We start from the raw sequence: 24,199 nt of genomic DNA, 5'->3' as shown, positions 1-24,199 counted from the left end.
CTTGACCTAGAACGACACCTGCTCTCCTTTGAGAAAGCTCATGGTGACATCTAAACCAAAGTGGCATCTGAATGTCATCAGTATGATGTCACAAAATATATAGGTCATGCATTATATGATGGTGGGAGTGCCGCTGGTAGGAATGATTGTTTTTCGCTCATATTTGTCTGTTGAACATTTCCATTACAAGTATAATCAGAGCAAAGCCATTTCCTCTGATTTTGTTTGGAGGAAATGTTCACTGAGGTAATACATACCATACATTGTTATAATCTACATAATTATATACGCTTTTACCATTAAAAAAAGAGTAGTGTGGCACTAGCCCGAGGCAGCAAAGCTAACGGGATAACAAACAGGAAGAGGTAAGGAAAACCCTCCGGCAACTTTGCTTTCAACTAAAGTGTGAGCCTTGGACGTCGGCCATTATAAACACACTCTTCAAAATGTATACGCTCATTTGCATGCTTGAATACAAAGGTACAAAACACTATTTTATATCCCAGTCCAATCAGGCTGTGAGAGCTCGTCATCATCTGAAACAAAGGAATTTAAATCAGGCAAAGCTTGTTTCCTGCTGCAGTTTACACATCTGCTGGTGTTAAAATGTTGTATCAAGATGTCAAAATGTAAAGGCAGCGATCAAAATATGAGAATAGAGCAGCTATGTTTTGATGTGATTTTGAGGAACAGCCGCCTGTTGAATAAGTCCCGGACATTAAACTGAATCAGCTCCCCTCACTGACACATTTACATCACACAATCTCTCCCGAGAAAATAGTACTCACGTTAAAAAAAGAAACGAAAAAGAAGCCCACTTTCATTACTACACACACATACCAAACCCCTTCTCTCTTCCTCTCCTGTCTCCGGTTGTTCTTCCTGATATCAACCGGATGCGGTGTCACATCTGGCCACGGAAAACCGCAGCATCCGTCTTTCACAGATGAAACGAAAGTGGAGAAGTCAGACCATAAAAGGGAGGGGAAAAGGAGAGAGAAAAGTATCTGTTTGAGCTTCAAACGAATCCCCCTGGTGAAATATTGTTTCAGTGTACTCTGCACTTGGTCGCCCTAAAGCCAGCTTTGAACTACTTTGGCACCTGTCACAAATACTGATGAAATACTTTCTCTCTGCAGAGCATTTTTTCATTTATCCTTTTTTACATTTCCCTCATTATCCTCTTTTCACGTCCTTTCCTCTTCATTTTCTTCTCAGAATTCCTCTCTTTTCTGCCTGAAACACAGTGTGCTCATGTATTTAAGAAACCAGGGGCTCCCTGCAGTACAATTCTGAACTCTTGACATGTCTTCAATAAATTATCCAAGTACTGGCACACTTGCTATTGGCCTGCATTAACTTTATTTGGACTGTAAACTATTTGTAGTGAAGTACTTTGTAGATTCTGTTACACATTTCCCAAAAAAGCCTGTTTTCTATTTCCTGGTATGTCAAAAATACTGAACAAATTTCAACCATAACATGTTTTTGACTACAAAATAGTTTTTGATGAAAGTAGGCTACAAAGGACACTGAAAAGACACTAAAAGGAAAGATAACTGTCAGAGAAAAGGACGAGTAGACAGCTGAGGTGACACAAAGTCAATACTCAGATGAATTAAACATTGGTTAGCTCCAGCTTGCGCCAGAGGCTATGCTAGCTTCTAACATACTGGCACCTACAAGTTAGCTTTAGCAGCATGATGCTCAAAACCTCCTTTTTTTTTGACTCTCGTGGTACCTCGTGGACGTTGCAAGCCCACAGCTTTTGACACGAGCATCCCTTTCTACTAAGACTTCAAAAGCCACAAGTGCAAATCAATCTCGTCTTTCTTCTCTGTTTGCCCTCTTCATCAATTTTCTAGCGTTGTCTGAGGCTCCAGGCAGTTAATTAAATAGGATGTTGTCGGGGGGCCTGGTTCGTGGTGTGGATAAAGCTTTGACTCTAGGACTGAGAAAGGATTGGTGGAGGCAGTATGTTAAAAAAAAAAAAGAAAAAAGAAAGACACAAAGGAAATGAAAAGACTTCTAGGCATTGCTCTCATAATTTAATTTTTTTCTCCGTACTTTTGGTTGTTCTGTTTCTGTCTCTCACATTTCTTTTGACCCTTATTTTTTGATTCCTTTATTTCTTTTTTCCTTTCCTCGCATCACCAACTATCTGACTTCCCTGTTTCCCTCTGCTCTGTTACCAATTAAATGTGGCTCCTCTGCTCCTCTCTCTACTCTTCTTTCCCTCACATGCTTTTCTCATCCCTCCCTGCTCCTTCATTTTCTACTTCATCTTCCTTCTCCTTCCACTATTCCCAACCAAACCACTCCACGTGGGACTTCCATTTTGCCTCACTACCTTCCTCATAGTTGATTGTACGTCAGGTCTTCCGTTGGCTGTTTCTGCCTATAGTATTCCCCGCTCTCATTATGTGTTATGCATGTGTTTGTGTGTGATCAGACACACAAGGCAAAGGGCTAAGCAGTCTAATGAACAAACTCCAGCATTGTGTTCAGGCCCCAGGGACATGCCGTAGCTTCTAATGTGCAACAGCTCAGAGGAGAGGAGGGAAGAGAAGAATAGGCTGACAGCAAGCCGTCTTTCTGCTTACAGTAGAGTGAAGTAGTGTTTTACAAATGTTCTGGTCGATGTTAGTCTGTCCTAAATGTTTCTGATTAGTTAACATAAGTACATAAGTCTTTTACACTGCTGTAACAGAGTGTTAAAAGTTGTTGATTTTGAGGTATACCATTTCAAAATAAAAATCCTTTTTGGTATAAACTTGTTTTTTGTGCTAAAAGTTCTTACAAATCTTTGACCGTAGTCCAGAGTTTGGAGGCTTCTTTTCCACACATCTTCCTCCTGCTGCCACGTGTCTTCTATTATGTGAGTCCCTTAACAGTGTCTTCAGGTTATACAATGTGTGATTTGTCACAAGATCTGTTGTCCTTTTTGGCTCCCAATCTACAGTACAGGCTGGGTTAGCTCCATCCAAGCTTTAATTTATGTTGTTTAAGATCTGTCGTCCCCCGCCCTCCTGCTCATTCTCTCGCTCTCATTTTTAGTGTTGACGCGCAATGCATCGCTGCCAAAACATGGCATGAACACTGTAATGACTTCATTCCTTCCAGCACATTCACACATGAATATATAGAAGCTGTTGCATACTGAGTGGACCGTCCTGTCTCATCCCGTCTCAGTAAAATCAACACACGCAGGCATGGACACAAATTAAGCCAACTGGGCATTAAGGCACTCATTTTTCCAGATTAATCTTTGCAGGGACGCACACCCTCCAGCGCTTTGAGTGGATGGGCTGCTTCCAGATGAGCTAAACAAGAGTCTGGCCTATATCAATGACGGATGTGTGCACACACACGCACACACACACACACACACACACACACACACACACACACACACACACACACACACACACACACACACACACACACACACACACACACACACACACACACACACACACACACACACACACACACACACACACACACACACACACACACACACACACACACACAGTCAGACAAACACAAAGTTCATGAGTTGATTATTTCGTTGCACACATGGGCATAATACACTGTAGTCTGACTTCCAGTAACAATGTGGCACTGTTGTGATTCAAATAGTTTAGTTTAGTAATCTATCAAGAACCTTGCATGAAATGCACAGCTTTTGACTTTTACACTTCAGTCCATTTTAATCGCCACAGCTGTTCGTGCCTTTTTCATCAACCTGGACGCTCGCAGACCCCTTCATTTGTTTGAAATTGTCACGCGTTATTCTGTTCAGCCAATCAAATCCTTTACTCAGGCCAGGCATTGTGTGGAGAACACAATGAGTGTGTGATGATACAGAAATAGGTGAGGGAGTCAGCCGACAGTAAAGTCTCAGCAACGCAGCAGGAGAATCGTGATGTGAGTCAGGGAGAAGTAGACGTGGTGTGCTCTAAAACCAGAAAAGAAGAAAGAGCTTTTGATAGTTAATAGAGAGACAGCCTTTTTAAAACCAGCATGTCGTATCCGTTTCAATACTCTCACTACCACTGAGTCCAACATCTCTACGAGACACACATCTTTTAAGCAGTCATACCAACTCAAATAAGAAGACACGGAAAAGTAATTCAGAGGGGGTTTTTTTCTTCTAAAAATCTGTCTGTTATATGAAATATGAAATATCTGAATGGATTATTATCTATCATTGTCATTGTCTTATCTGAGTACCCTCTAGTTCTTAATGCACATGGATGTCGTACCATTAGATTGTACATTGAACGATTGGACCTTATAAGTTTGACACAGTGATGGTCCAGACCTTCACTTGAGGACATATTCTCGAACCAGACAAACATTTTAATTGAAGACTCCTGTTATGTTCCAAGGCCAGCGGGTTCTTGCGCAGCCCTGTAACACATCATGTTAGTTTAGTGAATCACAGCAGAGCTCTTTCAGCTGAATGTGTTGCATCAAATCTGGCATGAAGTCAAATATGTAACCTCAGGCTCTTCTTCGCAAACAAGTGATTTATTTCATCACTCCTGCTCTAAAACTTCAATGTCTTTTTGCCTTGTTTTCTCGTGTGTGTAACTGTCGTGAACAGCCTCGCTCTTTTTCCTCCTTAACTCTCTCTTTTGGGGATAGCTGTTTAAAAGTATCTCTTGTTTTGTCTCTGCAGGACTGCCCTCAGATCCTCCCCTCAACGCAGATCTATATCCCCGTCGGGGTGACAAAGCCTATCACCTTGGCCGCCAAGAACCTGCCCCAGCCGCAGTCAGGACAGAGGAACTACGAGTGCGTCTTCCACATCCAAGGCGAGACCCACAGTGTGCCCGCCCTGCGCTTCAACAGCACCTCCATACAGTGCCAGAAAACAGCGGTGAGTAAACAGGAACATAGTACAAATGTATGCTGTCAGTAGATAGCCCTATCAATGTTGGAAAAAACAGCATGAGAGAAACAGAGGCAGATGTTTTTTACAGAGGTATTTAGTTTTGGTCTGTCTGTAAAAGCTTACTGTGAAAAGGTTAAGACATAGACGTCATTGAGTGGGCTATGCTAACAAAAAGCAGAGAAGTAAAGAAGAAGACCAAAATCTCCTGACCACCCGACAGATTTCATTCTAATTGATACTTTACCATTTTTATAGGCTAAACGCTCCGCCACTCAAAACTATAACTCCTATCGTAATCTATGCAGCTTGCTAACTAAATCAAGATCTCAGTACAGAAATTGACTCGGGTCATGGTTTAAATAATGGCTTCCTACAACTAATGAGTGCTTTAGACACTAACATGTTCATTGTCCTGATAGATCACCCACGCTCCCCTTGGACACGGGCTTGCTCACAAGCGAGATAAATGATCCTCGGCTGATCTTCCCACATTGAGCTAATAGTCAGCAAATTAATATTGATGTTAAGATTTCACGTGGACTTATTTCAACCGGAAAACACTTGAAAGGATCAATGACTGGCGATGACTTTACCAGATAGTATGTGTTTGGGTTGAAATGATAAAGAATTATCAGATTTTTATGTTTGGTATATACGAGTGCTGTGTGCGGCATCAAAGTGTTTTCAAGGGTGTTGGGGGGTTTTTTGCTAAAGTTTTCTTGTGCGTGTGTGTGTGTGTGTGTGTGTGTGTGTGTGAGTGAGTGAGAGATTTACAGCTTGGCCTAGAAGTGTGTGCATGTGGATCCACACCTGGTTTGTGTGGTGAAATATGGTTTTGTAAATGTGTGTGTATGTGTGAAGTAAGGTTTGTGTTTGTGATGCTCCAAACTAGCGTGACAGATAAGAGGTAGCTAGCGTCGCGCTTCACTGAGGCTGAAAATGTGAAGAGGAAGTTTGTCTCTGAACCTAGTTGGGAGCGGATTGATCATGTTTACACCTCCACACTATACCTCTCTTTCTCCTGCACTTCTTCTCTCTGCAAGTAGAGCTCATCCCCCCCCCCCTCCATGTCTTTCAGACTTTCTTCTCCCAGCCATTCCCCACTTTCACTGCATCTTCCTCATGTCTGATTCAATCTGCAGCTTGGATGGCTTTCTATTTCCATCCCAATGTATAAAGCGTTGCAACAAACTTGAGATGAGATTAGAGCTGGTACTGTCAATTTTGTTCATATGAGGATGCTAAAGCTGTCACCAAACCATATTGCACAGGTATGAAATAAAATTTGAAAAAAGTGTCTCAAGTGTTTGTATTGGTAATGAGATGTAGCTACTTAAAGAACTTAACCACATTTCACTATGACACACTCATTATAGTGTCAACAAAGTGCAGACATATAGATATTAGTAGATTAACTTGTAAAATACACTCACACCAGCAGCAGTCTCAGGGCAGCCTCTGTGACAGCTCGCACGCCATTTGAATCTGCCGGTATTGACAAGCAGTCTTCAGGTGCTGGCACACGCTAGCAAGTTGTTTTCGAAGGCAGGGCTAATTAGCTAGCGATAGGGTTGTCTCTCCACAGAGATGTCTGTTTATTGACTGTTTATTGTAGCTGCAAGGGCAGTGCTAATCAGCAGCAGAGCTTAGCCATGGCCAAAAGCTGAATTTCTTCATTTGATGTCCACAGAGCAGACGTGCTCGCAGCAATTAGCCCGGGGCTGTCAGCACTTAGCTCTTGTTAGCAATTAGCTGTGCCAACTTGACTGCACTTTCAGATATCGATGCAGCGTGTGCATCAACTCTTCGTGAAGCTGTAGTTATAGTCAGTGGATGAAAAAGATGCCAGCTGCATGAACTTGCCATTAAGGAATAATTCATCCCAGCCTGAGCTTATGAGCATAATTATGTGTCATAAATTATTAGGCTAGGAGTCTTATTATAGCTTCAGAGCAGTATTTCAAAAGAACGAGCGTCTTAAATATTAGTTTATCCGTTTATAGACCTTCATATCTCTACTTTTCATGCGGCCCCCCTCCGTGTTTGCTCCTTCTTTGACAGTATTCAGCACCAACTTAATGAATCATGTATGACTCTGCAGTAGAAATAGACTTCATCTGTTATGCTGCATACACACTGCTGCCTCCTCTGTTTGCCGGCACACAGCTATGGGGAGAGGGGTTAATCAGAGTCTGTGCGTGTGTGCACATGTGCATCCTTCGATATGCCTCAGGCTATGGATCCCGGGATAGCTGTATATGTGTGTTTTCGTGTGCAGCTTCATTATACTGCAGCAAAGAACACTGTTGGGGAGAGCTTGCTAATCAATGGGATAAACACCGGGGAGCTAATCCACAGTTTAGCCTTGTGTTTGAGATACCATGAGTGTTTATCACTCTGTCCAACTGACACTCAATCAATCACTAGGAGGAAGATGAGGACTGAGGTCGAGACAAGAGAGTTGTAGCAAGGATTCCCGCAAAGTAATAAAGGAGACGTGAGTGAAAGAGAGAGGACAGAATACCTCGAGGTCAAAAGGACAGACGATGCATGTAGAGAAATGGAGGATGAGAAAAAACAAGAGGTAATACTAGACAGCAGAGGAAATAGCAAAAAAATTGGAGATGAGAGTCTTAGAAGGGAAATTGGAGCATAGTCGACATTTTCAGGTGAGATGAGTTTAGAAAAGTGAGAGGGAGAGTAATATTGAAAAGAACAGAGATGGGGAAAAGAGATGAGAGAGGAGAAAGTCAACTCCAAAGCTTCTCCTGAGGCCAAAACTCATCCTCCTCTCTTTCATACAATATCTTCACACTGTCTAAAGGAGGAGGACTATCCACAGGATATCCACAGTGTGATCATGTTTAAACTGTAGTTTCCCTTACATTACTCATTTTACAATGACCGAACAGTAATAACTCAATACTCTTATAAAGTATCCCCTAACAGGACGCTGTCAATAACCTACTGTGTATATGACACACTTGAAATATGATAGTGTAACATCAGCTCTGTTCAAACCTAGCTGGATATTGACTATGTGTGCTTATGGGGGAGTATCGGTGTTTCTATGAGGTTTCTGTAGTCACAAAGTGATCCCAAAGGGAAAAAGCAAGCGTATCACAAAGCATGAGAAAGAATGCAGGACTGGAAAAAAGTATTGGTTTTTTTTGTAAGCAGAGACATGAAACGAATAGACCACACAAAATCCAAAGTGTTCAATAATATGTTTAGTGTAAGGATTTAAAAAAAAAAATGCTCAAAGCTCTAAATTTAGTTGTTTTGAACTTCAAAATTGTTGGTATTGTGAAAAATATGGTTCTTCTTCACATGCTTTCTCTTTCTCACTTTAGCGGTTTGATACTGAGCCAAACCTAATAACTCGAGATTTTTTGGAACCTGTGAGAGTTGATGAAGTAGCAGATTGTCCAAGGTCCTATAGCAAGTTAATTGGAGAAGATTACTGATCATTTTGTAAAAAAAAAAAAAAATGGAATCCATATTTCTAAGTGCCAAACAGGCCCACATTACCACTGACACATACGGAGCCATCCGCCATGCCGTATGGTAGCAGTTAACTCCGGTCAGCAGAAACCACAACAACAAGCTGGTGCCTACATCGGTTCCTTCCCTGTTTCCTGACCCGGCCCAGGCCCCTTCCCCTGTTTGTGGCCCAAGCAGAGTTAGAGGTGAGGATGCGAGGGCGAATCAGATGCTGAGCTTTGGGCTGAGAAGTTGTGCTGAAAGCGCCAGAGGGGTCATGGGAGAGAATAAACACATGTACACACGCTTGCACACACAAGTGACCACACTCTGTGGTCAGTGAGGCTGATGGGGCACAGCTGGATCCCGTTTAAAGGCCGAGGTTCAGAAAGAAGAAGTGAACTGTGTGGGGATTTTCCTTTCTCTCCCCTTTTTTCGTTGCTTTTAAACAAATTATCTTTATGTCACTCTTTTCCTTCTCTCTCTCTCTCCCTCTTTATCCCCTCTTTTTTGGTATTCCCCAGAGGGCAGAAATGAGAGGACAGATAATATCAGCGCGGGCCTTACGCCATTACCTTCTGTCTGATAAACAGCCCGGCTAGTCCATCACCGTCTTTCTCTCACTCCTTCACTGGGTAGAAAAAGAGCAGACACGGGGCAGCAGGAGAAAATCTAGTTTGGGATAGGGTGTGTGCCTGTGTGTTATTCTTCTGTGTGTAGAGAGAGCAGCTGTTTGTTAAAGGAGAAATGGGAAGTATCAAGGGTCCTGATGGCATCCAATTAAGGCAGATAAAATGATGATGAATTGCAGGCGGGCTGTACAGACGCGCGCTCCTGTGTGCGTGTGTGAGTACACATGCACACAACAGCAGGAAGATGGCAGGAGGAGAAAAGTGAACGTGCACCCTTAAAGATAAGAGGAGGAAAAGGAGAGATGGAAAGATGGAAGGAGACGAAAGAAGGCAAATACATTTTGAGGTAGCGATAGCAAGAGGAGAGGAAGGAGAGAGAATGGGAAGGGGAGAAGGACAAGTGCAGAGAGAGAGTTTGGAGGAGAGCGAGAGAGAGGGGACAAATAATCTGCTCCCCTCTGATGGGAAATGAGAAATGGGTGGCAGACAAGAAGGATGGATAGATAGATGAATAGATGGATGGACGGAGCAAATAGAGGTCTAGAGTAGAGGCCAACCACGTCTGCAGGGAGAGCGGCTAACAACCACACTGGTCTAATAGTGTCACTTCACCCCAACATGATGTGTGTGCATGAGAAAGAGAGAGAGAAAGACTGCTCAGATGCAAACTTTCCCTGACTTTTGAAGACTTTCTGGAGTTTAGAGGGATTTGTTTAAAGATGTAACTTTGTGTAAAAACTTCAGATTTATGAATTATATAAAAAAGAAACGTCCATTTTAGATAAATCCCTGCACAGGAAAAAAAAAAAACACACACACATAGTGCTAAATGTGGCAGAGATGAGACTAATGAGGGCTTTTGTGCTGGTTGGTGGAGGGTAGGCGCAGGGGAGCATGGTACAGCGCGGTCTGGCATGGCCTGGCACAGCTTAATGAGATATAAACAGTAGACCTGCCACTGCAGTCAGCCACAGCACACACTGACACTGTTTTAATTGGCTTTCAGGCGGTGTTTGTGTGTGTTCAGTGTGCAGGTTGACTGAAGGTGCACGGGAAATTCACTAGAATTTATTTTTGGAACTGCAGCTTGAAGGCCGTACGTTGTTTTAGTAGTTTGCCTCTTCATCATGAGATTGTTCAGCTTCAAGCAGCACTGATCAGTTTTAGATTGTCGGGTAATTGTCTGTGTTGATTTGTGTGGCATCAAGTGTCTTCAGTTTGCTCCTTACAAACAGCTCACATGTTTGTATGATTTGTTTTATCTAATGAGGCAGCTAAAACTGAGCCTTCAGCCCCCATGTCCATCTCTATCTCCTCATTTTCCTCCCCTTCTTAGTCTTCGCCGTCCTCTTCATCTCAGCGCCGTCATGGGCTCACTTCTTCTCCCCCTCTCCGACAGGTGGAGAGTAGAGCTGTCTCACGCTCCCATCCTGGATAAATAAGAATTAATTGGCGGTCAGCTAACAGCATATGCCGGCCTGTCCGCCCCCCTCCTCCACCTCAGTTTCTCCTTTTACTCCTCCTTTCTCTCTCTTCCTTTGTATCTCTTCAATCTTTCTCCCTCTAATATCTTCTCTCGTCTTACACAAGTGCGTAACCCTCCTGTGTTCACCCCGTGTGGTGGATCGATGACTCACAGAAGCAGCAAAAGTGCTATAGCATTATATTCCACTGTTAAACTGTTAGCGGAGATAATAAATCTACATAAACTATACAATCTGAAATGTTTATAAGGTGCTAGGAGTCGACATGAATTATATATATGGCAGCAATTTTACTCACGACCTGAACTTGACAGGAACCAAATGAGGTAGTGGATTACATCCTGGTTATGACTATCTTTCTGAAAACCTGGCAGCCTCCTCTAGAAAATACAGATTCATTCACACTTAACCAAAAGAACCAAGCAAGAGAAGAAAATAATTAATGTTTCCCACTCATCTCAATCACTGATAATGGGTCCACTTCCTCTCTGGTTTGCATGTGTGTCGTGTGGCAGAATCAGTGTCACCTCACTGAATGAAATACCTCATCCATGTGTGAGTGAATGGACATAGTTTAATGCCTTGCAAAGGAGAGCTGGTTTTGTGATGGAGTGATGGTGTTTGCAAGTGGAGAATGGCCACGAGAAAAATAGCATTGGGTGTACAGAGGAGGAAAAGGGTGAGCATACTAACAAAAATGTGACCGTTTCTGCAAACGACCAAAAATCACCCTTTTGTCCGGGGAGAGGTCTAGAAAGCTTACACTAGCTTAATGCGTAGGCTGGAAAATAAGAAACACTGGCTATGGCAGCATTATTTTTCCCTCCAGCCAGCACTTTTTTTCCCCCCCTCATCCTCTTTCTCTCTTCTTCTTTCCATCAATGAAGAAAGTATGTGTGTATCCAGATGTGTGTGTTTGTGTGTGTGCCCAGATAAGCTGGGTAACTGGGTCCAGCAATGCCCTCCAATCCTGTTAGCATTAGCGATTAGCTCTGGCTAACAACCCCTTATTATGAGCAGTGGCTGATTCTGCGCCGCCTGACCCATCACATACACTACATACACACGTACACACTCGCTAAGCTATAGGACGGATTACTACTTGATCCTTGATTAGGAAGCCATATCTGCCTGGAAAGAGTGTGTGTGTGTGTGTGTGTGTGTGTGTGTGTGTGTGTGTGTGTGTGTGTGTGTGTGTGTGTGTGTGTGTGTGTGTGTGTGTGTGTGTGTGTGTGTGTGTGTGTGTGTGTGTGTGTGTGTGTGTGTGTGTGTGTGTGTGTGTGTGTGTGTGTGTGTGTGTGTGTGTGTGTGTGTGTGTGTGTGTGTGTGTGTGTGTGTGTTTCAAGGGTACTGTGGTGTATATTCTGTATCTTTCTATACACTGTTTACAGTGTCTACTGGTTCAGTCCATGTCCTCTACTTTTATTTAGCCCTTCAATGTTCTAACTTGAATAATCCAGATTTATGGAGGGGATGTGTGAGGTCTTACTTTTTTTTAAAGCTGTCATCTTCACCTTGAGAGAGAGAGTAGAGATCAGCCCATCCTCTCTCAGGTACGGGCCTGCCCTGGGCTAGTTTGATATTTTTAGCCGTCCAGCTTTCACACACCTTCAAAATGACTAATTATCAGGCTGTGACCCTCACAGAAGGTACCCCTTGTTACTTGAAACCTTCCTTCTCCATCCATCTATCCTTTCCTCCCGTCCTTCAGTTCGCTGTGACAGAGGTCCAGCTTGTGGTGCTGCGCTGTATTAAGTGACACTTCTCATCTTGTAGGACAAGTTGGGCCTTAATTAAAAAATTTTATTACTTTATCCCACAGTTTGTTAACCCTTATATCACACTTTTTATGATTTAATTGTTATATACTAGCTCCTCTCTAAGTAGCCATACTGAATCCTACATTCAATACCTTGTATATTTAATCCTTTTTGTCCTCTTCTTTCACTATTTATGTATTATTTCTTTCTATTATTTTGTTTGTTTATGTTCTCTTAATACCTTTTAAAGGGAAGCAGATTTCTAGTAAACCCTCTTTTTGTCTTTCCACCAACCTTCTGTTTTTTGGGGGGCTTTTTGATCCATCCTCAGCAGTTGTAGACAGAAAGAATTGTCTAAATCATCAAAATGTAATATTTTTATTTTGTCACAAATGCAAATCCTGACCTTTTAAGAGTGTCCTGCTGCATGCTGACATTTTTATCATTGAATCAGCTGTGCAGTAAATAAACCATGTGCAGGGTGCATGTGTGTATTCCCTGAACTGCATATGGTGCAACAATGCTGGTTCAGTATAAAAGTTTAATAAGCCTTTGGTGCAATGAGAGGAGATGAGCTCCAGATCATAACCTAACCTTTCCATTGCTTCCCCCACCCGCTACTGCCCATTAAACACACATACACACTCATACACACTTCTCCCAACCGAAATATTCATGTTTGTTGTTAAGCAAAAAAAACATGCCCAAGCAAATCCCAGAATCCCCTCCCTCAACATGCACCTGCCCTTTGAGGATGGATGTTGGCACACAGACAGGTGGATGAAGCGAGGGGAGGAGGACGGTCCGTGTTATCGTTTTTTAGCAGTCTGCGTCTCCACACTTGTATCGTGTGTGACTTTGGACCTGTGTAAAGCAAGGCTAAGAGGTCTTCACAAGTATCATCATCTATATCACTATCACCCAAACTGGCATCTTTAGAGGGGAGATCAGGCTGTGATCTGATTGGCCGGTTTGTATAGAATTGGGATGAAATCGGAGAGAAGCTTTACTGCTTGAGAAATACAACAAGCAACAATAGTCTGATCATATGACAGTTGAATAGAAAAGCACATACACTATTTAACTGACAAATACTTTTCGTATTTATTTACTCAAACATGTTCTCAAGTTTCTGTTTTCTGAAATATTTCTCTCAGCTGACAAACAAAATCACTTTTGAGCTTTAATGAGGTCAGAAAGTACGACTTCTAAAACGGTCTCTTTTGTCTCATCAGCCAGCATCTCTGAATGACAGCTTAGTATGCGGTCCGATTATTGGAAGAATGCAAGTCCTTTCTTCTCAGAGGTTTAGTTCTGGTTTGGTCTCAGGCTTTGACAGAAACACAATCTTGAGCCCTGCATGTCAGCCACTGCGGCGTAACGAAGCTCTGCCATCATTAAAACTTTACACTTTACATTGATCTGAATCAACCTGGTATTGCTGTCTCGGTATGTGAGTTGTATTAAGCGTAGCGGCAGAGTGTGTGTACAAGCAGCAGGAGCATAACACGGGCACACACCAGGTTGTTCTGCCGAGCCAGTTTAGATGTAAAACAGTGATCACATTACACCCCTGTTACGCCACGATTACTACATCCGATTTCTGCTCAGTGGCTGCATCCCTTCAGCCCCACCATGACACCTCTTTTATATTTACATTGACGGGGAAGCAAAACAGGGATGTAAAACTCGGCCCTCAGTTTAGTAATGTATGTACAGGGGGCTTCATGAGGTTCGTTTGTGTTGACCTCTTTTGGATTGGCTGTCTAATATAATTTTTATTTTAGTTGCTTTTCTAACTAAAATAATATAAGACACTTCTCTTCATGAGAAATCAAATCAATATTTTATACAATATAGTTTAAAACAGCTTTATTACTGCAGTTGTTATGGTTGTGAATTCCTCCACAGGCATGTACACTAAATATGCCTTGTCTCTCTTTGTCTTCCTCACACTTTGTCTTGTCTTTAACTCGTCCCCTGGCTGCAGCTACATGTTCTCATAAACCATTCTGTAACTTTTCTCTTCTCTTCTCTCTCATTGTCTTGCATGCATGTACAAACTCAAACACACTCATGTGCTCTCCATGTCCTCTTGATGTAGAGCTGTTCTTGTTCCCAGGCAGACTGGGTGGTCTCTTGGGGGGGGTGAGGGGGGGGGGAAACTGAAGGGAGAGAGAGAGCCTGAAGAAGTTTGTACAGTTGGACTTCAGTGGAGAGCTGACACCAAAACACATGTGCCGTCTTATCTTCCTGTGTTTTTCGCGAGTGATTATTTATTATTTTTCTATATCCTGAACAGTGCTGTGCAATCAGTCTTTGATGCGTTCTCTCGTATCCGTCTCCTGGAAAGTGTCCTAGTGCAGAATGCATATTTATATTAGAGTGTGTACATGTGTTTTTCTAGTCATATTTGCAATATGTGATTTCCTTGTATGACTGTGGGCGTCTTAGGGGATGAAAACAGCGGCGAGATTCAACTGAGATTGATGGGGGAGAAGGTTTGTAAAAGGTAGTGGGAAAGAATAATGAGAGAGAGAGAGAGAGAGAGAGGGGGGAAAAGAGAGTGGGTGGAACAGAGGATTGCAAGAGAGGGTGAAGCAGAGGAATGTGTGAAAAGACCAAGGCAGACATGTCAGGGAACAAATTGAAAATGCCAATTTCACTTTAGCCCCCACCGACTCAGGCGCTTACAGGCCAGGACCAGCCTCTTATTCCATGTGTAAATGAATGGTGTCCACAGAATAACACACAATCACCTCTCTCTATCCATCTCGCCCTCGCTATTTCTGCTTCACCCTTGCTGCTGTATCATCCTCTTCTCCCAGCCCACTTTCTCATCCTTCTTATCGCCATCTTTTCATTGTTTTGCTCCCCGCACTCCACTTGTCTAAACCGACTCCCACCTTGTCTTTTCCACCTATGAGCCATTCTGAAGCTTTTTCAGTATTTTACCCGTCACTCTCACACTTTTTTCTCTCATTTTCTTTGTATCGAGTATTTTCACTATTTCAGATTGTCTTTTTCTTGCCTCCTCTAACCCCTCTCTCTCCTGTTCGTAGACCCAAATGCAGTAACTCCCACATACATGCCAATAACCAATAACATCGAAGGAGAAGATACCCCTCTCTTGCAAACCTTGTTATTTCAACATTTTTTTTCTCTGCTGATTCAGTCTCAGGTTTGCTCCCAAAGTGCATCAACACATAAGTAAACGTTTCCTCTTTAAAGGTCATGGCTTCTAAATATTAAAGCATCAACATTAGTTAGAAAGCACACCCTGAAGCATTTTCCATGACCCATCCCCCTCTTAATTCAAAGTGTTAATTCTCCTGACATACATGTAACAAAAAATAAGAAAGAAAAAAAAAACGTTTGGATATCAGCATCTCAGCCTTCAGGGCGCTGGATGTAAATCATCAAGTCATAAAAAGTGAAGAATTAATTAATCAGCCATTCACTCATTCTGACATTGCTGTGTCCCCTCATTTCCTTATCTTTTTCTCCGCACATTTCTCTCTTCTTTCCCCTCAAATACATTGAAATTCACTATTATTACAGATGTCAAGATAAATCTCACAGTATCACATTGGAGTGCATTGGTGATATCACACAGTGGCAAAGTTGTAGCTAGATTCAATCTGTGAGGGCTCCATAGCCCCGGGCTTGGGGCTTTCACACTGGATTTTATCACCACTTCACTCGAGGAGAATAGTCCTGTAATCTGTCAGCCTGAGGCCACTGAAGATAGTGACCACAGCAATGTTAGTGCGAGTGACCAGGCACTCTTTGACTGACGGAGGCATTAGGTTAACACGACCTATCTTAAGTCTTTCCAGTCATCACAACAGAGCAGCAGCATCAAAGCAGACCACAGGCAAACTCCTGCTATCTAGCTTCTGTTTAATGTTGTATCAAAGGCAATTAATGAAAGGAGGAGTAAATAATGCAAAAAATGTGTCTCAGACACAGGGGTCTGGGGCTCTTGATGAATGGCATGATTGTGTTTTTACAGTGGCTGCTCTGTAAATGTGAGAGTGGAGGATTAGAGAGGCAGTGTAACATCTAAAGCTGCGTTTTATTTGCCAGTGATAATTGTGGTAGATGATATATTTAGTTGGGTCGGGGTCTCATAGGAGCTCTTTTGTCTGTTATTCCCACAGTTAACACACCGCCATCACATCGGCGCTTTTTTTTTTCTTTTTTTCTCCAGCTTGTTGTCTCATTTAAAGCAATTCCATAAAACTGATTACACCGATGACGAGTCAATTACATTTCAACTCGTATTAGTTCAGGATGCAAAAAATGAAATTAGACGAGAATATTATTGTTGGAGATATATACGCGTTTCATTCATCACTGGAATGAAATGAGTCACACGGCAAAAGGGATTCCAATCTCTTAATCAACTCTGTGCTCTGCCAGGCAGCGGCGGATGTGCCGCGCGTTAAAATCACAATATAGCCCGTCTTTCATCATTCATTTTTATGGCCCTTCAACTGTGTGAGCGCCACAGGGTATGACATTACCACCAGCAACTTCTAGCAGAACTGAGTGTGCTGTTTCAGGTTGTGTTCTCTTTTGCCGATTTAATATTTTATTTGAATGGCAGAGAATGCCTCATGATGATGTTAGGGTGTAAAACAGAGATTTAATTATGATTACTAATGCTGATGTTGTTGTTTTATGTTTCAGTATACCTATGAGGGCAATGACATCAGTGACCTCCCTGTGGATTTGTCCGTGGTTTGGAACGGGAACTTTGTCATCGACAATCCCTACAACATCAAAGGTGAGACATAGTGGTGCCGTCTCATTCCCCTTTATTGGTTCTAGTTATGAAATGACATGGAGAGAAGGAGTAGACATACTATATGTTACAATAGAAGTATACTTAAATTTATCAGTTTTATTTTAACTACCTGCCTGTCAACCTTTAACAAAACACATTATATAGACTTAACTAAAGAAGCTGTTTTGATTTGTCTTGGGGGTTTTTTTGTCTTCTTAAATCAGGGCTGACATTGTGAACCAAAAAAACCCCACGTTTTTTTAACTTTCTCAAAAACATCTCCATCTCTGCAGAGTCATTTTCTTATCTCATGACCAATAATGAAATCTGCCTTCAGCACTGATATCCTCATTCTCTAAGTTCTTTAGCACTGTGTATACATATTTGCACTTGTGTTGATGTTGAACATAGATATTCTGAAACTGAGCAATATTATAGGTTTTACATTTGATGTGTGTTGCATCTGTTTAAGACTGCAAATCTAGGAATGCTTAAATGCAAAAAAAAGGTCATTTGTAATCAATAATACATATTGACTAATAAATGTCCGTCAAGGCTCAGGTTTTACCTCATTAAAAAAAAGTGTTTAAACCATTTTTTGTTGTTACAAATGCATAGTGGCAGCCAGTTGCTGTAGTTACCCTCTGAAGAACAGAGTTCAGGTGATTGTCTGTTGATTATATTAGGAACTGTGATGAGGGAGTCATGTAGGTGTGGTTGGTAGTGTCTAGAGTTGCTGCTGAAGTTATATAGAAATATCTGACACAGCAGTAGAGGTCTGTAAGTTGATAATTCCATTATTATTATATTATATATTATTATACCATTCACATGTTTGACAATAAAAAATACTAATGCTAAATAATAAAAGTACATTTTATGTATTTTATATTGCAGCAAAATGTTCTACCCCACAATGCATCACATCACGTTTGTGTATAATAAGACACCTTGTGAGAAGGAAAACAGTAATGAGCGCCGTACCGTATATTATTATGTATGAACTGTTTTTACACAGTATTATCAGAAACACACTGATGTTTAAAAGTCCTATTAGTGAAGAACCACAGCGTACGTCTGTGTAAAAAGAGCTTGACACCATTACGTAATGGGTAGTCTTTACATTGCTGTCCACATAATCATTGTAGCCTGAACAGCACAGCAGGGCTCAGTTACACTATTCCCCCGCTGGGAGGTCAGGTAAGATCATCTGCAGAAACCAGCAACCACGTCATTTGATTGGGCCTGCTGATGACATGCATAAGGACTTCTGTGCAGAAGAGGGATCCAGCATTGTCTGGTTCTGTTTTGTTATTCAGATTTTTTTTTTTTTTTTTTTTTTTTTTTTTTCATAAAATTTTTGATTTGAGGTTGTTACATCTGAAAGCATGTGAAGCAGGGATCGTTACCACTCTGCCAGTAATGTAAAGTAACACCACAGAGTCACTTTGTTTGTTTTATTGATGTTGCTCCCTGTAATGTATCAAGCAAGCTGTTGAGATCTCAAGTTTCACATACAGTGATATGTTATATTGATGTGTTTGTAACATAGACGAGACTTAAGTTCACAGACATAGGGACCCTACTGCAGCTCTCAACAGTGGGGTGTTTATATTGATGAAGGCAACATTAAATGCTAGTCAGTGGTTCTCAGACAAAGTGCTAGTAAATAGCATCTTTGAATAAATAAAGCAGGATGCATTAGTGTCTGGCGTTGTGCGTTATCTCAAGCCTTCATCTTGTGAAGGGCGACCTATAGCCCAAAGATGTCTCCTTCTCTCTCTCTCTATCTCTGTTCACCATCTTCACCCTCCCTATTTTTGAATCATGATAATCCTTTGGTGGAGTGTGAGTGATGCTCACTCGTCTGAAATACTGATATGTTAATGTAATTAGAGAGGAATCGTTTAAACGCCCCTAATTGGTACAGGGTTGCGCTAAAGCTGCTCCGTGACCAATGGGATTTGGGGATGAAATAACAGAGTGAGAGAGAAAAAAATCCCAGTACATATTCTGAGGTCTTTGGGAAATAATGTTGTGACTTAACTTTTTCTCAGCAACACTGACAAGTTTAAGAATTTTTCTTTTTTTTTAAGTTGATAAACTAAAAACAGAAGTATTGATGCAGCTTATTTTTAAAACGTTTTCTACCTTCATAGGTTGTTCTGTAATAGTTCAACACAAACGTATTTTGATGGTGATGTTGTTTACTCCTTTCCAACCCTATAACAATTTACATTTCTTCTTTCTGCCTCACCAGCCCACCTTTATAAATGCTATGCGCTGAGGGACAGCTGTGGGATGTGTCTCAAGGCAAACCCCAGGTTTGAGTGTGGCTGGTGCGTACAGGAGAAGAAGTGCTCCCTGAGGCAGGAGTGCACTCCTCCAGAGACCACATGGATGCACGCCACCACAGGAAACAGTCGCTGTGCACACCCCAAGATCACCAAGGTAAGCCTTCATTGTAACCACGCACACTCGCCATGCTGCAGCTGAGGAAGGTAGCTTATAGTTTACTGAATATTTATATCCACAAGTACACACAACTGCTCCTTTAAGATTGGTTTCAAAGTGCTTTACATCCAACAATATACACATTAATGCAGTTACTGTATCATAAACGTGCAATAACCAAGGTCATGGTCATCATTTTTGTTATTTAGTTTTTAGATACTACTGTATATGCTGTTGCCACACATAATAGCACCCCAAGGTCACCCCAAGGCTGCAGCCCATTCCGAAACAACATGAATCTGCTGTGTGCAAAGAAATGCTAATGGTGTCATTTTCTTAGCCAATCAACCTATAACAGACAAATCATGTTTTTGTCAGAGCAGGAGTCAAAGGGGCAGGGGTCAAGTTCACCACTTCTTGATTTCAGCTTAAATTCGAAATACGAAACTTCCTCTTTGACCCAAACTAAAGTATTATCAAAGTAAGATTGTTAAATAAAGTTTCCAAAGGACGAGATTAGACATCCTACCTGTGCTGCGTCATTGTTTGTTCCCAGCGAGTTTGGGAGGCAGCAGGGAGGAGAGACAACTTAGAAGCAATCACCATGACTGCAACCACAACACAGATGGGCCAGCCAGGAGGAGGCGGTTCACACACACCACGACTGAACACACTGACGGGATTAGAAATGATGTCTACACGTGCAAAAAAAAAAAAAAAACACACACACACACACATACACACACCTGAGGTGGTAGAGAGGATGAATGTCAGAGTGTGTGTGAAGAAAGGAAACCAAAAAAAAAATGGAGGTGTGCTAATTGTGTCCCACCATGGGCGTAGAAAGTGAGTGGGCATGTGACAGACTGGGTGAGCGAAGGCGTCTATGCATCCTGGTGTACCCATCTGCTGCCACTTGGAGCTGTGGCAGTGGTACTGGTCTGACTTTGACCCGGGTCAGCATCCTCAAAGCCCAACACTTGGACTGATATACACACGCACACGCTCTCGCTGAGACACACACACGCATGCATTATCCCTCCTTCTGCTCTCTTCCCTTCTTCTCTTTCCCGCGTTCCCGCCTTAAACATTTTCCTTTAAATTAAATTTCATCACCAACGTATTGAAGCTTTTTCTCAATCAAATCGACGGCCACTTCTCCCCATCTAAATGAGTGTGAAATATATGTATAGTTTCTGATGCGTGCCTGTTTCATCGATGCAGACCTTTATGGTGGGAGCCCTCAGAACATTTCCTGCATGACAGGGGTTTGCCTCTTTGAATGTGTAATGGAGATATTGGATAATTGGGGCACTGGCACATAGATAAATCCGTTCACTAATGTTCTGTCTTGCTCGCTTCAGTTATCTCTTAGCAACAAGCGTACAGAAGCAATTGGGTTGTGTGTGTATGTATAAAAGATGGGGGGGGGGCTATTGTAGGGTGGGCCTTGAATCTGTGTCTACATGCAAGCATGTGCTCTTGCATGCATATTGAGGGATAAATCCTTGCCTCAAGGCATGATGTTGGTGGCAGTCAAAAAAAAAAAAAGAGGAGACGTAGAGGAGCTTCAAAAGCAGCAGGAAGAGAAACCTACAGCAGGTTTGCAGAACTTGGAAGATACAGAGAAGAATAGAAGAAAAGAGAGACAAAAGATGAAGTGTTATCAGCAAGCAGCGCTGCCAGCCTCACCTCACCTCTCCTCTCCACCTTTGACATTTACAGTGTGACATTTCATGCCAAAAGAACATCCGGAGGCGACAAACAAAAGCTGTCCTTTTTCTTCTGCCATTTCAGCGCTCATTTCTCTCAAAGAGCATCACATGCATTACACAAATTGAATATTACTCCACTTTTCCCCTGTCCATTCTGTCAAATCCACTTTTCCTTGTTAGACAACCCCCTTTTTTTTATTTCTTTTTGAATTATTCAAGCTTTTTGTTCATTTTTTGCTGCATGCTAACCACTGTGTGGCCATTAGCTCGGGGATTAGCTGCTAATTTCATTTGAACTGGAGAATGTGAGTTCTATTGGGAAGGAATTGCAGCCGGAGAGAGAGAGTGTGTCCACACACAAAACACAGACACATAGCTACCCAGAGCTTTCATAGCAGTAAGGGCTGAACCTATTTTGTCATTTTGAGCGTACTATTGCCCATTTGACATTGTTCAAAAGGGTGCAGTTGGGTACTGTTCCAGTAATGGCTCTGGCACCTTAATACTGTTCTCCAAGCAATTTGTGTTATAAGCTCTAAATGATTCGTTTTAGACAATGTAAGAATTTGGTTGTTTGGCTATAAAAGTGCTGTTTTTATTGTGCCGTGTTTATTGTCTGCACTGACATTGTGCACTGCAGATTAATTACTTCTCTTTTTACTGCATGCAAACGCACAGTTCTTGTGGGCGTACAAAGACGCACAAAAACGCTCCTGCTTGTAAACACACACATTTTTCAGGAAGTCTGTTTACAGACAATATAACACGTTTAAAGTCGGAGATAAAATAAGAAACAAAGTGTAGCTTTCTGGGGTAACCTCAAATCACGATCACAGCCACAATCACAGTGACAAAAAGACACATATACACACACACATACTGACACACACTGCCTGGTTGGTCTCCCAGTGTGGTGCAGCAGTGTCCTAGTACTGGCCTTGGATGCTGCCTGGCCCTCCATCATCCATCATCTCCTGCCTGCCTTCTCCTAGGGGACAGGAAGAGCATTACAGCTTGCCCTTAGAAACCAATTAAAACAACACAAACCAGACTAGTGTGCATCTGTGGGTGTGTGTGTAAGGAGTTGTGTATTTCTTAATGTTTTAGCATTAGGCACACTTTTGTGTATTTTTTTCAATCCTTTGTGATCCCCTGTTTAAGAAATTGTTGTCTTTGTGTGCTCTAAAAGTATCTGATTTCTGCAGGGATTAAGGTCAGGATGCATATCATTGTTTCGTTTCACAGCTTGTGTACAGCAAACACTTTTTCATGTACTGGTGCTGCAATTTCGGCCTTTTCCAGATTTCTTTGTCTCATTTTAGCTCGATATTTTGTTTTCTTAGTCAAGTTTTCTCTCTTCCCGTTCTTCTCGTTCACTTTTTTATGAGCTGCCGTTCCTTACCTGTCCTTCCTCCTGTTACCTCTCTTTTTCTTAATCTCTTTACAGTTGTTTCCTTCTTTCTTGCCTCCTCTGTTAGTTGAAAATAAGAGGGATGTCTGTCTTGCTATTTAGAGGCTTGTATTGACCAGACCTCTGTGATATTGTTGCTGTACAAAGATCTCACTGTTACAGCTTGAAGACTAATAATGAACCCAGCTAAATCATGCAGTCTTATTATTCATAAAAGTGATGTAACAATTGGCTTAACAATAATTGGATTTCTTAATGAAGCTGTTGTATTACTTCTAAATTTGAAATGATGCTACCTTTTGACAAAATCAATCAGTTAAAAAACTAAATCAACTAGTTCAGCAGTTAGCCTCAGTTTGATTTTGTGTCACAGTTTCTTCTTTTTGTTTGTCTGGATTCACATCTTAGTCATGTCCTTTTTCAATGATCTGCATGTTAACATTTGTTGGTAAACACTCATAATACCCTCGTTTATCACTCACTATATGCCTCCATCAGTTTGTTTGTGACTTTCTTTCATATAACTAGATAAACTTCAGAATCCATTCACTGTGTTTGTGCTATCTCTTAGTGTGTCCTCTGCTCCCCTCTTCCTCCTCCTCCTCCTTTTCCAATAACTAGCAGATGCTATCTGCTCAGCCAGCCACAATAGGCCTCACACAAAGCCTCCGACACAACGGGAGGAAGAGGAGACGAAGAGGGAAAAAAGGGGGTTTGAATGAGTGTTGGGCGCTGTGATAGTGAGAGGAGAATAGAGCGAGTGTTTAGGCTGGTACTTTTTATCCAAAAGGGCTTTTTGTTTGGGTTGTTTAGTTGTGAACGCAACAACTTGTATATGAGTGTGTGTGTTTGTGTTTTTATAAGCCAGTGCTTATGGAGGGAAAAAAGATTTGATTACCATATCTGAAGATTCTGACTGGTGCACAACTGTTTGCCACTCACTCTTTTGTCTCCATCTGAAATAAATGCATTCAGGCGCATTGACAAAGAGACAGAGAGTGAATTAAGAAAAAAAACAGCTCTGCAAAGGGAAAGGGTGAGGGAGACAGAAGAGATGTTCATCAGAAGCTTAGCCGGTGTAAGATGGAAAAACACTCAAACTTAATTATATCACTGTGGCATTTTAGTTCTGGCCCACATGACAGTGGGCTTTGTTCCCATTGTGTGTTTCTGTTAGTGGTGTCCTGAACACCTGTGGCTTTTACTAGCCTGCCATCTTTTCTATAATGATGTTAGGCTGAACATCATTGCCAAGTATGAGGAAAGAGAAATGTAGAAGGCAGTTTAAAAGAACAGATTTTAGATGTGAGACATGAGCTACACCTAAATTAAAAAATTAAATTAGATATTAGTTCAATTTAAAAAAAAAAAAAAAAGTGAAAATAAACTTGTTCCTTTGTGCCCAGCCTTAGATGTGATGACGGACTCTTCCGTTAAGTCTTACCCCCAGTAAATCAGCTTAGCTTAGCACGAAGACTTTGAACAGAGGGAAACGGCTAGCTTCACTCGATCTGGACTAAATTTGAATTGGCATCTTTTTCTTGTTTTGTACCCGTCTAAAGTAA

At 41.7% G+C, this 24,199-nt stretch overlaps 1 protein-coding gene across 4 annotated transcripts in view; it reads left to right on the top strand.

The window, feature by feature from the left end:
* Positions 1–24,199, top strand: part of plxna1b (plexin A1b) — a 180,199-nt gene that overhangs the window by 118,101 nt on the left and 37,899 nt on the right. For all 4 annotated transcript variants that reach the window (XM_079342273.1, XM_079342276.1, XM_079342274.1 and 1 more), the window contains exons 10-12: positions 4,688–4,888; positions 16,958–17,054; positions 19,315–19,505. In XM_079342273.1, coding sequence (XP_079198399.1) covers positions 4,688–4,888; positions 16,958–17,054; positions 19,315–19,505 — 489 coding nt within the window. The remainder of the gene's footprint in view (positions 1–4,687; positions 4,889–16,957; positions 17,055–19,314; positions 19,506–24,199) is intronic.

The sequence above is a fragment of the Symphodus melops genome, assembly GCF_947650265.1.
Source record: "Symphodus melops genome assembly, chromosome: 4".
Lineage (NCBI taxonomy): Eukaryota > Metazoa > Chordata > Actinopteri > Labriformes > Labridae > Symphodus > Symphodus melops.
Note: the sequence above shows the minus strand (reverse complement) of the source record. Positions and strands in the feature narration are given on the sequence as shown.